This window comes from Engystomops pustulosus, chromosome 3 (genome assembly GCF_040894005.1).
Source record: "Engystomops pustulosus chromosome 3, aEngPut4.maternal, whole genome shotgun sequence".
Taxonomy (NCBI): Eukaryota; Metazoa; Chordata; class Amphibia; order Anura; family Leptodactylidae; genus Engystomops; species Engystomops pustulosus.
The window spans coordinates 11102684-11119905 of record NC_092413.1 but is presented as its reverse complement, the minus strand read 5'-3'; the positions used below and the strand labels follow the sequence as shown (position 1 = coordinate 11119905).

Sequence of the window (17222 nt, the reverse complement as noted above, 5' to 3'; positions counted from 1 at the left end):
AATGTGTTTGTTTTCCTGTCCGGTGCGGGTCCGGGGGCGAGAATGGGATGTACATACTAATGTGTGTTTTCTGGAGGAATTAGTCCAGGAAGGAAGGAGAAGGTTTGGATTAAGGAATGATAGAAACCTCCCGACCTCTGCACTGGGTACATAGAGCGCGGGGAGTCACGGCGTGTGGCATCTCTCTGTGTCAATAGTCCCATGAATACGTCTCAGCTTCTCTATTCAGAGCTGCACCTGCGACATTCCCTGCGGGGAGCGGCCGGACCCTGGGACAATACACCTGCCGGCCGTACACATACACCACACGACCGCTGGGGGGTCCTCATCTATATCTGCAGGGGCACCATTCATTCATAGTGGAAAGGCTTCTTTATGGTAAAAGCAGTAAAACTTTGGAATATGAAGAACTGCAGATATGGGGCTTGTTTATCAGTGTATACACAGTATTGGGGAGATTTATCCGAGGTCTCTTAGTGCAGAGCTGTTCTAGTGGCCCATGCCAACCAATCACAGCTCAGCTTTCATTTTCCCGCAGCCGTTTAGAAAATTAAAGCTGATCTCTGATTGGTTTCCTTGAGCAACTAGAACAGTCTTACCTGATTTTCTCCCCCTATATGTGTATAATGGAAATGGAATAGTAAATATATGGAGCTTCATGGATTCTTTATAGTAGAAGCGGAATCACGAACCACAGATTATCCAGTGTCCGTCTGTTATCCATGATTTTTGTTCCCCGTTGTCCGTGCGGCTATTCACATGTGTTTTTTTTTTTTTTCACTGATGTTCAGACCGCGAGAAAAAAAATTGCAGCATACACAATGGGGCTCACTTACTAAGGGTCCGTCGGACGCATTTCCGTCAGGTTTCGCAATTTTTTCCGATTTGCCCTGAATGGCCCTGGGTTTTTTGCCGCACAAGATCAGATTGTGGCACATCAGCGTTGGCTTGAGTGCAACACAAATCGTAGGTTGTGGACGTCGGACAACCAGACTGATACAGACAAACTGCGGAATTTAAAAAAACAAATTGTGTCGCAAGATCAGCACTCACATGCACCAGGAAGAAGAAGGTGAACTCCGACAGACCTCAGCGGGGGCAGCGATACATGCAGGAAATTGGACGCACGATCTTAGTGAATCGCGGCAGACGCGAATCCTCGTCGGACATTCCGGATCGGCGGCGTCAACGGGTAAGTAAATGAGCCCCTATATTTTTCTTGCCTTCAGTACAAGCCCTAAAATAGTCGCACTCCCAGGAATTGGGACTATTTGTCCCTCTATGTCACATCAACACCAAGCGGTCGTAGAGGGGCGTGAAGGGACCGTGTGCAGCATAGAATTGCCTGGTAGCGCAGGAGGCTGAAGCCTTGTGATTACATACCAGTGCACCCATTCAGGAACCCGAACGCTCGCCCCCACCGGTAACACCTGCAGTCAGTGCTGGGACAGATCGCGGGTGCTGCTGGCAATGCTCACCACCATTTCCGAGGATCATATATAGTTATAGATGCTATACACAGTATGGTTATGGCGCCCCCTGATGTTACCCACTATAGTTGGAGTTTACTCCCTGAAGTAAAAGTTTGGGGACCGCTCATCTCTACTCCTGATAGATTTGGCGCGCTGCTAGGGGCTTATTAATTGCACTTCAGTATATAAGAAATCCACCCAATGGGTCTGCAAAAAAAAAAGCCCCAGATTTTTCTGGGGAAACCATTTTTTTGCAGACATGAAATGGAACCATCCTAGACCCACTATCACGGTTCGTCCATAGGTCCAATACGGATTTCACAGACAAGGACGAGACCCCGAGCATCATAGTGATACATAATCATGATAACAATCCGACTTGCATCATATATCACTAGTTGCTCAGAGTCTTGTACTCTGTGGTTCGTCCTGATCAGCGCACGATCTGGGATTCACGGACCCAGCACCGTTGTGCGTCTTTGGCCAAACACTGAGGTGGGAGGTTGAATATTATCCAATACAGAGCTCCTAATCCACTGCACATAGTGTATGGAATTGATAGATTGATAGTTGTCTGCCCGGCCTCTAGAGGGAGCTCCCCGCACACTCATTTACAATGTATCTACCAACATGCAACATTGTAAATTAAATCTAAGAATTGGAAGTTGTACTGATGGAATATGAGGGGTTAAAACATCTGCAGCCTGATCCTAATTTACCCAAATATTCACTATTCCCCTCCCCCTAATAATCCCCATACAAACAGTGGGACGCAGTGTGTGCAGAGCGCCCCCGGGTGTGGAAGGGTCCTCGACGGTGATTAGGCAGCTGATTGTGCTGCATAGTTAACGAGCTGGATCCAAACTTCATCCAAAGGTGAAGACTGACACTAATCATGGCGCCCCCTGATGTGACACAGTATAGCGTGTTATGGCGCCCCCTGATGGTGCACGCTATAGCGTGTTATGGCGCCCCCTGATGGTGCACGCTATAGCGTGTTATGGCGCCCCCTGATGGTGCACGCTATAGCGTGTTATGGCGCCCCCTGATGGTGCACGCTATAGCGTGTTATGGCGCCCCCTGATGGTGCACGCTATAGCGTGTTATGGCGCCCCCTGATGGTGCACGCTATAGCGTGTTATGGCGCCCCCTGATGGTGCACGCTATAGCGTGTTATGGCGCCCCCTGATGGTGCACGCTATAGCGTGTTATGGCGCCCCCTGATGGTGCACGCTATAGCGTGTTATGGCGCCCCCTGATGGTGCACGCTATAGCGTGTTATGGCGCCCCCTGATGGTGCACGCTATAGCGTGTTATGGCGCCCCCTGATGGTGCACGCTATAGCGTGTTATGGCGCCCCCTGATGGTGCACGCTATAGCGTGTTATGGCGCCCCCTGATGGTGCACGCTATAGCGTGTTATGGCGCCCCCTGATGTGGCACACATCATAACGTTTATAACTATTATTTGCCCTGAATTTTGGTCTAGAATTTTGACATTTCCTTATTATGCATCATCTATATCAGATTCATGGCAGTAGCTGATTGCAGGAAATACAAATCTTAAACCACAGGGCAGGGAGCAGACAGCGCCATACTACAGGCAGTGGCAATATTGAAGACCACTTCATCTCGTTTTAATAAGTATGTGACAATAGGTAGTATTAATCTTTAAAATATAGAAATTTTAATAAAAATGAATACAGAGAACATTCGGCTTGGCTTATGTAGGAGCTTTGCTTGGTGAACACTTGATGTACAGTCTGGATGTGATTGAATACTCGGGGTTATTATCTCTTCTTTCCTTTGCTTGGTTTGGCGAGTAGGGATGGGTCTATCTGCTCCCGGGTCAGTCCGTGCACTGAGAAGAGCCTGGCCGCCCGCTCCTGCAGGGTGCCGCCACATTTCAGGCCCAGCGCCGCCAGTTCCACCTTCAATTTTTCCAGGCCCAGCGCTTCCAGATCTGAAGCCGAGGAGAACGAGAGGAGGTCGAAAGAAGCCGCATCCTATCAAGAGATCAGAAATGGCATCAGAAAGATTTTATACAGACAGCGGCAAAGCAAACAATAGATTCTCTGGGACGTCTAATGGACCCCTGGGATCATTCATAAATACCCCTGGAAGCCCCATGCGAAGTAGCACCATGCGTCTCCCCATGTCTGAGGTCAGAGGGTGGGGGCAGTATTCTGTAACCAGAATAGATAGGTATAGTCCATATAGCTTTAGAGCATATATAGGGGTCACCACTCCTTATGGTCCCCACCCATATGCCAAAGGAGAGACTCTCACTAGAAGAAACTCCCATTCTGGCTGCCCAGGTCTAATTATACCGTATTCCAGCAGTAGTTGCTAAGAATCCCCCATCATCATCACAAACATGCCACAGGTTTCAGGAGTGGAAACTGGGTGATGAGTCGATTGTCCCAGGGGAAGGGGTGGTATATTCTAAGAAGGTTTGACTAATAGCCCCCCCTGGTGTTAAATGACTGCTTTACCTCAGGGAGTTTGTCAAAACATGCAGACTGGAGCCAGTGTTAGTGACTGGGGTTGTACGGGAGACGTGTCCTCACACTGCTGTGTTCTGTACACTAGACTGCACTGCAGCCACTCCCCTTTACACTGAATGAAAGCTGTAGAGTGATTTTGGTTGAATACTGCAGCATTCATTCAGAGCAGAAAGAAGAAGAAAATCTCCCTGAGGTTATATGGAAATGTAAACCAAAACGGTGATGTCCAATTTCAGGATTTCACTTGGGTTAGTATAAGAAGCTACTTACCACACTGGGGGTCTCTTGTGGTGCGTCTGAGGTGGTAGCAGTAGTAGGAGGAGGAGGAGGAGAAGGTTTCTCAGGTTCTGGGTTGTCCTTTGCTTCCTCCACAGCAGTGGGCTCTTGCATGGGGCAGTCTTCTTCTTTGGGCTCTGTGGTCATCACACTGGAGGAGCTCTGTCCTGCCTCTTCAGGATCACTTACTGGCCGCTCCATGTCTTCAGCCACAGAACTTCCTGCTGTGCTGCATTCTGAGTTCTGCTCTGCAGCTGCATTAGTGGAGGTGCATTGTACAGGTCCATCAGAATCACTGTCTGAGGTGTGTGGCCTCTGTCCGCTGCTACTTGATGCAGATGTAGAGGGGGATTCAGAATCGCTGTCACTCCCACTGTCAGAGCTGGAAGACGCCTCTAAGCCCTCCAATCCGGTCCTGTGAGGAAGTACAATAATACAGTGTAATTATTAGCCTTTCCACAGCTTCACAAGACCTAAAGCACTTTCTACTGTGCATTAGACTTGAAGAGATTTTGCCAACATTTTGTGACTCTCCATTCCAGTACTGATGTCATATTTACTGCACGTGACATCAGAGCTGAGCTAATGGGGATTGGATATGGACGTGACATCACCACTTTCGGTCCAGTAGGATCGAAAGCTCCGGGGACCAATAAACGGACACTGGAGACAGGAGAGAAGCAAGTTCACTTATATTTTTTTCTAAAAAAAAAGTTCGATTTTTCGGAGACTTTCAAAATCCCCTTTAAATAAAATATCATACTCAAAAAACCATACAGCATAAATATGAAGTATTTCATTGTGAAATCTGCGGCAATTATGCACAAAATCTGCGAAAAATAGGACGGATTTAGTGCGGTTGCCACTTAGGATTTCAGTTGCATCTGCTCCACATTTTGGGGATATAAAAATATACAACAAATTCATCCTGTACCCCGAACAGAATCCACCTCCCTGCATGGGGCCTCCTTATCTCCTAAACTAACATAAAGCATCCATCAATGTACAAATCGAGTGACGTCTTTGCTGGACCTGTACTTGGTTTCCTGCTTGGTCAAGATGAAATGCACAAAGATGTCATTGGGGACTTATCCACTAGATGGCGCCTACAGCTACAAGTGCCATGGCGCCCTCTAGTGGCCACAAGAAAATCACACACCAGCAATTATTATTTGTACAGAACATCTCCTACCAGAAGCATTTCTTCTTCCCAGATTTCTTTGTGCTGCTGTCTGGTTCCTTCCCGCGTTTCCGAGTGTCACTGGAATCTGCAGAAACGGCTGAGCTGGAAGAAGCTTGTAGACCTGGGACAACAGAGGAAAAGGTCAGCACAGAAGTTACTGCATGCAGCTCCAGCTTTACTATAGTGTATGTAACTAGTGGTGTAAGAGAACCTGGGAGCGGCAGGAGCTACCTGCAGCAGGGGGCAGACACCCGTCCTCCACAGATCAGCTGATGATGTGGCTGCAGTAGCCTCACCAGGTCGGGGATGAAATGTCCTTTATAGAATTCCCTCTTATGTGAAATCTCAGCCATTTACCTATAAAAAATAATCTACTCCAAAGTCATGTGACAACGAGCAGAGAAGGGTCACATTTTACTTTAGATCTCTTGCCACAAACCTCTGTAGGTCAGAGAGGGGAGTATGGACAGGGTTCAAGTGCTCTCCATAAAGCACCTGTCGCTAATACCCCCAATCAGTGATGGCACCAATCGCAGGTGTTAACCCATTAAATGCCTCCGGCAACGCTGCCAAAAGCATTTAATAGCCGACTCGTTTCTCCCTGTGACGTCACAGGGGGGCGATGTGTAACCATGACATCTCGGAGTGTATATAGCAAAACTGATTTACTGCAATACAGTAATATTACCGTATCTGGTAGCTATGATCAGAACCCCGAGGGTTAAAGTACCTTAAGGGGGGTCTTAAATACCAAAATAAAATAAAAGTTCAAATCACCCCCCTTTCTTAACCCCTTATCACCGACACTAGTTTTCAGCTCAATGACCAGACTTGATTTTTCAAATCTGCCCTGTCTCACGATAATTGGTTATAACTTCGGAACGCTTTAACATATCCGGGTGATTTTGAGAATGTTTTCTCGTGACACATTGCACTTCATGTTAGTTATAAAATTTAAGTGATAAGTTTTGCGTTTCGTTCTGGAAAAAAAGTGAAAATTTGGCAAAAGTTTGTAAAAATTCTTCATTTTCCAAGTTTGAAATGTTCTGGTTTCCACACAAGATGTAAAACTACCCAAAAAGTTTGATAATTAACATTTACAGAATATCTGCTTTATGTTGGGATGATATTTTATGCTTCCGGTCATTTTTCTAGGATGTTATGAGGTGCAGAACTTTAGGTGCGATTTTTCTTATTTTCATGAAAATTGCCAAAACTCACATTTTGAGGGACAACTCGGCTTCCAAGTGACTTTGAGAGGCCTAAATAATAGTAAAACCTCATAAATTACCCCACGATAGAAAGTTCACCCCTCAACGTATGTAAAACAACTTCTATTAAGTCTATTAACCCTTCAAGTGTTTCACATGGGTTAAAAAATATGGACCTGCGATTTAGAAACTATAGAATTTTTTTTTGGAAAATACATTTAGGCCAAAACTGACATTTTCAGAATAAATTAAATGATGAAACGCACTGCAACGCTTGATGCCCAATTCCTCCCGAGTGTACTGATACCACATATGTGGTGGTAAACTGCTGTACGGGCGCACGGCCGAGTATAGAATGAATGGAGGCGCCGTCCACAGCAGATTTGTATTGTCACATTGTACGACCTATAAATTTTTTTTTTTTGGTAATGCGATCATATGAGGGCTTATTATTTACGGGATGAGATACAATGTATAGATAATTTATTTTGGGAGTCTAAAGCTTATTCATGAGATTTTATTAACTATTTCAAGGGGGACACAAACAAAATCATCAATTTTTATTTTGGATTTTTAGCATTTTTTTTCCCCCCGCTCACCGTAATGTAAAAATAATACTTTATCTTTATTCTCTGGTTCACTACGATTGCGGTGTTACCTCATTTATATAGTTTTTCTTATTTTTGCTCAATTTTCCTGAGCAAAACCAATATTGGAGAAAATCGCATTGTTTTTACTATTGACAACTTTTTAGGGCCATAACTTCTGTATTTTTCTGTTGTCAGATCTGGTTGAGGGCTTATTTTTTGCGAAAACAGTTCTTTTCAGTCGTATCATATTAGGGACCGTAACTTTTTTTGATCACTTTTTAGACCATTTTTTGTGATGGTGTTTGATGGAAAATTGTATATTATGGGAAGTTTTTCGAGTTTTTTTTTTACGTAGTTCACCGAGCGGGTTCAATATTGATTTAGATTTATTGTACCGATTAATACGGACGCGGTGATACCAAATATGTACATGTTTTTTTGTTTTATTTAATTTATTTGCATTTTATGTGTTACTGGGGAGATTATGGGACTTTTATTTTATTTAATTATATTATAAAAAGATTTAATTTTTTTTTTTAAACTTTTTTTTACACTTTCTACTTCTTGGCTTGAATAAGCGATCATCCGATCACTTATTCAAGCCTTTACACTGCAATACAGTATACACTGCAATACAAGTGTAAGTAACTGAGCATGCTGAGCATGCTCAGTTACACACAGCCGGGTCCTGCCAGGAGGTGGAACCCGGCACAGAGAGGAGCAGGAAGCCCCGAGTCACTCGTCGGAACCCGGGGCTGAGGCAGGAGGGATCGGATCCCCCGGTAAGCACACCGGGGGGGTCCGTTCCACGGGGGACACACCGCGGCGTGTAAGGGGTTAAACACCCGGGATCGGAGTTTTTCCGATCCCGGGTGTTAGTGTCGGGTCTGGGCTGTGATATCACAGCCCGACACCGGCACCAGCGAGACCCGGTGTCCCGAAAACTTCTTCTGACGCGCCGCCATAGAAAGGCGTACGCGTCAGAAGAAGTACCCTTAATGACCGCCGTAAAAAGCCGATAGGGCGGTCATTAAGGGGTTAAAAACCAATATAAAAATAAAGACACAATCGATAAAAGCCTCCCCGAGTAGGGAAAAGCGAGTACAATCTTTTTTCACCACCTGGGAAAGTTTTATCTGCGCGCTGTCACCGGAGAGAAGACGAGATCTCAGAAATTGCTTTGTGAACAGTGTGGTGCCAGGAGAGACAGCTTGTGGGAGATGGCCCGGTAGACCCCGATTGAAATTGGATCAGGAATGTTAGTGTTTGTAACCTAGGACATAAATGTGGTAACATCTTATAATACACCATGCTTGGGCTGGGGTGGGGGTGGTGTAACCTCCGGGGATGAGATGATGAGCGAGTGCCATGATTCTTTGGTTTTGTGTTAATTATATTATGTGTCATTTTGGGACCTGGTGATACCTTACATGTTTAGGATTCTTATTTATTTTTTTATTTTTAAATGTGTTCTAGGGAAAGTGGGCGATTTAAGCTTAATTTTTTTTTTTTTTTACAATTATGTCAGACCCTGTAGGGTACTTTAACCCTGAAGGGTTTGATTGCTCATACTATATACTGCGATACTACTGTATTTTAACGCTGATGTGTAATAACTGGCCATTGGCAGGCTACAAGAGGTCACGATCCTTGGCAGACTAAAGAGTATGAGACTGTAGGCTGCCAAGGTCACCGATCTGCGACCTCCGATGAGGTCACAGGGGGCACCGTTCATCCATCCAAGATGGCGGCGCCCACCGCAAGCTTGCGCGCAAAGGGGTTAAATACCAGCACTAAGAAGTACAATTTGCTATGAAACATAGCTCAGTACAGGGAAAAATAAAAACATTTTTTTAAAGCTGGGTGCAAAAAAAGGGCGTTGGAAAGACACAGGCGAGCTGCAGATACAGTTCCCCCCTATCTCTTTAGCTCTGTAACTTTGGATGCGATCTGAAAGATGAGAGGTCTCCCTCCCCCTGCAGCCTCAAAACTTGCCTCATCCCAGGTAAAATATGACTCTTCTCCGTTCATCGTCACGACTATGGAAGAGAATTTTTTTTTATGGACTGAATAACTAAAAGGTCATCCCATCAGTAGTCAGTATAGAGTGCAAGCTCCAGATCCAGTAAATCATATAACATATCACTACATCAGTCCCGGTATTCGCCAGTGCGGATGAGAGCCGTCTACTACCTTTGATGACTGAATCCTCCAGCCGCTCGGACATGTCGCTGCATTGCTGATGATACTCCGGGTCGGTGAAGTAATGTTTCGGCTCGGCCAGTTTACGTTTCAGTCTCTCCAGTCGCCGCTGCTCTTTCTCTGCTTCGCGCTCGGCTTGTTTCTTTATCCATTCAGCCATACTGACAAAGAGGAAGAGAGAATCCCAGGTAAAAAAAAAATGGAAGGTAAACAGAATGGAGTAAGAGACGTCTACAGAATTACCACAACGGGTCACTCTATGATGAATCGGAAAACACAATGGCGCATCTTAATGGGTTTCCAGTAGTAGAAAAACAGCGCCACACCTGCATGTACAATATTGCAACTCAGCACCACAGAAATGATGAGAGCAGATCTGCCATAGCATAGACGTGTCCTGGACAATCCCTTTAAGCCTTGATTTACCTGTCATTTACACAACGGACTCCGGGACTGTCATTCTTGCGACTGGATCATTTATTATCCAACGTAATACGCAGCAAATACATTGTGTCAGTGCAACCTCATAACTGATTGTGTGATATCACAGCTCTGACTTACAATGCTGAGCCGCAATACCAGACACAACCAAAGTACAGGTGTGGCGCTGTGTCCGGAATACGACTGCCATGTTTGACTTTTCCTTTACAATGAAAGACAATAAGGGATGATCTTACGCCTTCTCATGGTTGACATCTCTGAGCCGCCTCCCGCTCAGGTCTCGACAGGCCTCCCTGTTTGTCGTCTTCTCAATCTGCGCCCCAAGAGCACGAAGCATGGAGCCGAAACCTAGAGAGCAAAAGAAGAAAAAATACTATTACAGGTAAGAGAATAATTCGGCGATGTCGTTGTGATGCTACATATCTCCAGCCGGAAGGATTATATGCTTCTCAAATAAGACCTGGAAAATCTCGTCACAGATCCTCTACTACAACTGTATGATAATACTATAAAAACAGGTGGCAAAACCGTCCACACACATAAACACATGCAAGAAGAGATATATAGGGGGTCAGCTATGTGCATCCACACTCGGCCAACAACTTTCTTCTAAAGGGAACCTGTCAGCAGGTGTGACCATATAGACTGCAGCCAGTGATATGTATTGTCCTTAGAGAGATGTGTAATCAGACCTTTGTGTATGTTGTTAGTAACAGCAGGACTGTGATATATGTATTAATATTCATAGATTGTACTGGGGGTGTGTCCTCACACTGCTGTGAAATTGGCTCTCTGCAGCCAGTGTTAGGTATCGCCCATGGAGAGATGCGAGATCAGAGCTTTGTGTATGTTGTTAGTAGCAGCAGGACTGTGATATATTGATTTACAGTCCAGGATTGTAGTTTCTCAGATTCTACTCAGGCCATGTGCTCACACTGCTGTGCAGCCAGTATTATGTATATTCCTTAAAGAGAAGTTTAATCAGCCCCTTGTGCATCTTGGAAGGATCAGCAAGACTGTGATATATGGATTTATATTTCAAGATTGTAGTTTCTCAGATTGCAGAGGGGGAGATGCGCTCACACTGCTGTGTTCTGTGCTCTCTGCAGCCAGTATTAGTTATAGCCCTTAGAGAGATGTGAAATCACACTTTTGTGTATGTTGTTAGTAGCAGCAGGACTGTAATATATGAAGTTATATTCCAGAATTGCAGGTTTTGCAAGTGCACTCGAGGCATGTCCTCACACTGCTGTGCTCTCTGCATTGAGCTCCAATGAACTCCACTCTATACAGATATTTGTAATGATAGGAAGTCCGGCTCTTCTTAGTGATCTGGATCATTAGGATCCGCTTACTCAGAAGAGACAGATTTTCTGGCTCCTGAACGGCTCCCTAGCAAATATATAATTGGGGGACTCCGGCCAGTCAGCCCCCCACTCCACTCTTAACCCGATATCATCTGGTTACATGGGGGTGTCGTGCGCCTATCAGCTTATGTATCACAGTCCTGCTGCTTCTCCAAGTGCACTGGGGTTGTGCCCTCACACTGCTGTGCACTGTGCATCTTGTAGCAGAAGGACTGTTAAATATGGATTTACATTCCAGGATTGTCATCCTTGTACTATTCACCCCCAAATTTTTTTGTTTTTTTTTTCCAGAAGGAAGCAACTACAATAAAGCTCAATGCAGAGAGCACAGCAGCGTGACGACCCCCGCCCCCCCCACACACACCCAGTACAATCATGGAATATAAATCCATGTATCACAGTCCTGCTGCTACTAACATACACAAAGGTCTGATTACTCATCCCTCCAGGATAAATACCCAATACTGGCTGCAGATATTTGGCTAATCCTGAAAAAAATAAATATCAATTGTATTGAGTTTATCGGCGTCGGATGAATATGGAGACATTTTAACTGTCCAGAACCTCCTCAATTTCGGGTCTCACCTCCTTTGCCCCCGCATAGCCGCGGCTCCAGGCTGTACACGTGTCCCCCCTGCAGCTCCTCATCCGCTCCGACGCGTCGTCCATTGCACTTCACATACAGGTCACACAGAGACGTCCACTGGAAAGAGAGAAGACACCACAGACTGATAAATATGTGTAATATCATATACCACAGCACAGCTGACCATGCCAGCCAATCACAGTGCAACTTACATTACGTAAACACACAAAAAAACAAGAAAGCTGGAAAGTTATTGGCCGCATTTGTGGCCCAGAGCGGCCAATCACAGCGCTCAATATCATAGCTGTCCATAACAGCCAATCAGAGTTCAGTTTACACTTATCAACCATATTAAGAACAAGCAAGCTGTACAGTGATTGGCCACACTTGTGAACATGGTAGAATCTTCTCTGTGCACAGTAACCAATCACAGCGCTTAATGTCCTTACTGGACAAAGCAACCAATCACAGTTCAGCTTACATTCCTTAAAAATATCAAGAAACAAGAAAGCCGCACGGTGATTGGCCGCAATTTGCTTACATTATATTTTCCTATAAATGTCTCCTGGTGGCGGCTAAGTCACTTACCGGGTCAGAGACGCTCAGCAGGTCCCGCACCACAGCTCCCGGCGGCGCCTCAAGCACCGACACCCGGCCAGTCAGAGCCTCTCTCACCCACACCACCACCGCAGCCATCTTTCCTTCTGGACCTGCCGCAAAGCCTACGTCAACATCAACAGCAGGGCGGGGTTAGCAGACGTCACACGCCTTTACATCACGCCCACAGCAATCCAACGGGCGCCATCTTTGATAAGGGACTCCCAACCTAACGCCTCCCGGATACAACGCGACAGAAAATTCTAGAAACAAACTACGCAGAGGGACAGAAACCGACAACACTCGACCCCAGCAGCGAATCTGTACTTCATATCTGAACATTTATCTTAATATCGTCTAGTTAACCCTTTAGTGTATTTTTGCGTCAGTAATTCTTGATAATTGCCCGCGGTTTGTTGATATGAGGAGAAAAGTTGATTTGTTGCGCATTTGTTTTTTTTAACAAGGTTACGGGCAAAGTCACCATTATTCCCGGGAGAAAGATGGCGACTATTATCCATTCGTGGGCGTGGCGTGGAGGTTTGTTGACGTCACGCGCTGCGATTGGTAGATGTGTTGGTGGGCGTGGCTATGGCAGGGGCAGAGCGGTTTCGCGGACTGTATTTCTGACAGGATACTGAATAAAGATGTGTTATTCATGATTGTAGATGAAAGAGAAAATAACACTTTTATCAGTGTGGGAAAGTCCTGAAAATGTTATAAACTTTAAATTTGAAGATTTACATCAAATTTGTGTCACAAAATCGTTCCTACCAAAGCTGAACATTAAAAACACCACTTTCTGTCAGTGAATGGAATCTTATACCCCAGTTTTGTTTGTTTAGTAACGTCTTACAGCGCAGCATATTTCATATACACAATAACTAGGACCATGTGACATATTTCTTATAATAGAGGATGTGGTAACGTCACCACAAGTGTCACCAGCGCAAGAGGATTTATATTCTATATTTTTTTTATTAAAAAAAATATATATAATTTTTTTTTCTCAGACATTATAAACTTCCCCTGCATAGTCCTTTATTTTCATCAATACAAAGAATATAATTAACTCTAAACACCAGAATTATATTCATATTTTACATGTTAAGGCACTGTGTACATATACTCCAGAGCTGCACTCACTATTCTGCTGCTGGTGCAGTCACTGTGTACATACATGACATTACTTATCCTGTACTGATCCTGAGTTACATCCTGTATTATACCCCAGAGCTGCACTCACTATTCTGCTGCTGGTGCAGTCACTGTGTACATACATGACATTAGTTATCCTGTACTGATCCTGAGTTACATCCTGTATTATACTCCAGAGCTGCACTCACTATTCTGCTGCTGGTGCAGTCACTGTGTACATACATGACATTACTTATCCTGTACTGATCCTGAGTTACATCCTGTATTATACTCCAGAGCTGCACTCACTATTCTGCTGCTGGTGCAGTCACTGTGTACATACATGACATTACTTATCCTGTACTGATCCTGAGTTACATCCTGTATTATACCCCAGAGCTGCACTCACTATTCTGCTGCTGGTGCAGTCACTGTGTACATACATGACATTACTTATCCTGTACTGATCCTGAGTTACATCCTGTATTATACCCCAGAGCTGCACTCACTATTCTGCTGCTGGTGCAATCACTGTGTACATACATGACATTACTTATCCTGTACTGATCCTGAGTTACATCCTGTATTATACCCCAGAGCTGCACTCACTATTCTGCTGCTGGTGCAGTCACTGTGTACATACATGACATTACTTATCCTGTACTGATCCTGAGTTACATCCTGTATTATACCCCAGAGCTGCACTCACTATTCTGCTGCTGGTGCAATCACTGTGTACATACATGACATTACTTATCCTGTACTGATCCTGAGTTACATCCTGTATTATACCCCAGAGCTGCACTCACTATTCTGCTGCTGGTGCAGTCACTGTGCACATACATGACATTACTTATCCTGTACCGATCCTGAGTTACATCCTGTATTATACTCCAGAGCTGCACTCACTATTCTGCTGCTGGTGCAGTCACTGTGTACATACATGACATTACTTATCCTGTACTGATCCTGAGTTACATCCTGTATTATACCCCAGAGCTGCACTCACTATTCTGCTGCTGGTGCAGTCACTGTGTACATACATGACATTAGTTATCCTGTACTGATCCTGAGTTACATCCTGTATTATACTCCAGAGCTGCACTCACTATTCTGCTGCTGGTGCAGTCACTGTGTACATACATGACATTACTTATCCTGTACTGATCCTGAGTTACATCCTGTATTATACTCCAGAGCTGCACTCACTATTCTGCTGCTGGTGCAGTCACTGTGTACATACATGACATTACTTATCCTGTACTGATCCTGAGTTACATCCTGTATTATACCCCAGAGCTGCACTCACTATTCTGCTGCTGGTGCAATCACTGTGTACATACATGACATTACTTATCCTGTACTGATCCTGAGTTACATCCTGTATTATACCCCAGAGCTGCACTCACTATTCTGCTGCTGGTGCAGTCACTGTGTACATACATGACATTACTTATCCTGTACTGATCCTGAGTTACATCCTGTATTATACTCCAGAGCTGCACTCACTATTCTGCTGCTGGTGCAGTCACTGTGTACATACATGACATTACTTATCCTGTACTGATCCTGAGTTACATCCTGTATTATACCCCAGAGCTGCACTCACTATTCTGCTGCTGGGGCAGTCACTGTGCACATACATGACATTACTTATCCTGTACTGATCCTGAGTTACATCCTGTATTATACTCCAGAGCTGCACTCACTATTCTGCTGCTGGTGCAGTCACTGTGTACATACATGACATTACTTATCCTGTACTGATCCTGAGTTACATCCTGTATTATACCCCAGAGCTGCACTCACTATTCTGCTGCTGGTGCAGTCACTGTGTACATACATGACATTACTTATCCTGTACTGATCCTGAGTTACATCCTGTATTATACTCCAGAGCTGCACTCACTATTCTGCTGCTGGTGCAGTCACTGTGTACATACATGACTATACTTATCCTGTACTGATCCTGAGTTACATCCTGTATTATACCCCAGAGCAGCACTGACTATTCTGCTGCTGGTGCAGTCACTGTGTACATACATGACATTACTTATCCTGTACTGACCCTGAGTTACATCCTGTATTATACCCCAGAGCTGCACTCACTATTCTGCTGCTGGTGCAGTCACTGTGTACATACATGACATTACTTATCCTGTACTGATCCTGATTTACATCCTGTATTATACTCCAGAGCTGCACTCACTATTCTGCTGCTGGTGCAGTCACTGTGTACATACATGACATTACTTATCCTGTACTGATCCTGAGTTACATCCTGTATTATACCCCAGAGCTGCACTCACTATTCTGCTGCTGGTGCAGTCACTGTGTACATACATGACATTACTTATCCTGTACTGATCCTGAGTTACATCCTGTATTATACCCCAGAGCTGCACTCACTATTCTGCTGCTGGTGCAGTCGCTGTGTACATACATGACATTACTTATCCTGTACTGATCCTGAGTTACATCCTGTATTATACCCCAGAGCTGCACTCACTATTCTGCTGCTGGTGCAGTCACTGTGTACATACATGACATTACTTATCCTGTACTGATCCTGAGTTACATCCTGTATTATACCCCAGAGCTGCACTCACTATTCTGCTGCTGGTGCAGTCACTGTGTACATACATGACATTACTTATCCTGTACTGATCCTGAGTTACATCCTGTATTATACCCCAGAGCTGCACTCACTATTCTGCTGCTGGTGCAGTCACTGTGTACATACATGACATTACTTATCCTGTACTGATCCTGAGTTACATCCTGTATTATACCCCAGAGCTGCACTCACTATTCTGTTGCTGGTACAGTCACTGTGTACATACATGACATTACTTATCCTGTACTGATCCTGAGTTACATCCTGTATTATACTCCAGAGCTGCACTCACTATTCTGCTGCTGGTGCAGTCACTGTGTACATACATGACATTACTTATCCTGTACTGATCCTGAGTTACATCCTGTATTATACCCCAGAGCTGCACTCACTATTCTGCTGCTGGTGCAGTCACTGTGTACATACATGACATTACTTATCCTGTACTGATCCTGAGTTACATCCTGTATTATACCCCAGAGCTGCACTCACTATTCTGCTGCTGGTGCAGTCACTGTGTACATACATGACATTACTTATCCTGTACTGATCCTGAGTTACATCCTGTATTATACCCCAGAGCTGCACTCACTATTCTGCTGCTGGTGCAGTCACTGTGTACATACATGACATTACTTATCCTGTACTGATCCTGAGTTACATCCTGTAAATCTTTTATTTTATATATAAAAATGAAAAACATTACAACAATAAACATAAATAAAGCCATAACTTCTGGCAAAACAAAACAATAATAATAATAACAAAACAATAATACAAACTAAAAGAGACTTACAAAAATCTCCTGGCCCAGCCACACACACCACACAATCAGCATTATAAAACAAAACCTTCACCCAATCCCACCACCTAATTTTTTTTTTTTTTTTTTTTATATAACTTTTTATAATAATTTTTTTTTTTTTTTTTTTTTCCATAAATAACTAAAGAATACACAGCAAAAAAAAGACAAACAGGAAATAAAAACATTAAATATAACTAACTAAATCCCACGCCCATCACCCTCCCACCCAGAC

General features: G+C 44.3%; 1 protein-coding gene across 1 annotated transcript; it reads right to left on the bottom strand.

Annotated features, from left to right (window-relative positions):
- Positions 1-3135: 3135 nt before the first annotated feature.
- Positions 3136-12946, bottom strand: SDE2 (SDE2 telomere maintenance homolog). The gene is made up of 7 exons (XM_072140019.1): positions 12423-12946; positions 11834-11951; positions 10118-10229; positions 9432-9601; positions 5447-5558; positions 4249-4669; positions 3136-3477 (listed from the first exon to the last, which is right to left on the bottom strand). Exons 1-7 carry the CDS (start codon positions 12528-12530, stop codon positions 3262-3264), a joined length of 1257 nt encoding a protein of 418 aa, XP_071996120.1. The 5' UTR covers positions 12531-12946; the 3' UTR covers positions 3136-3261.
- Positions 12947-17222: the final 4276 nt, after the last annotated feature.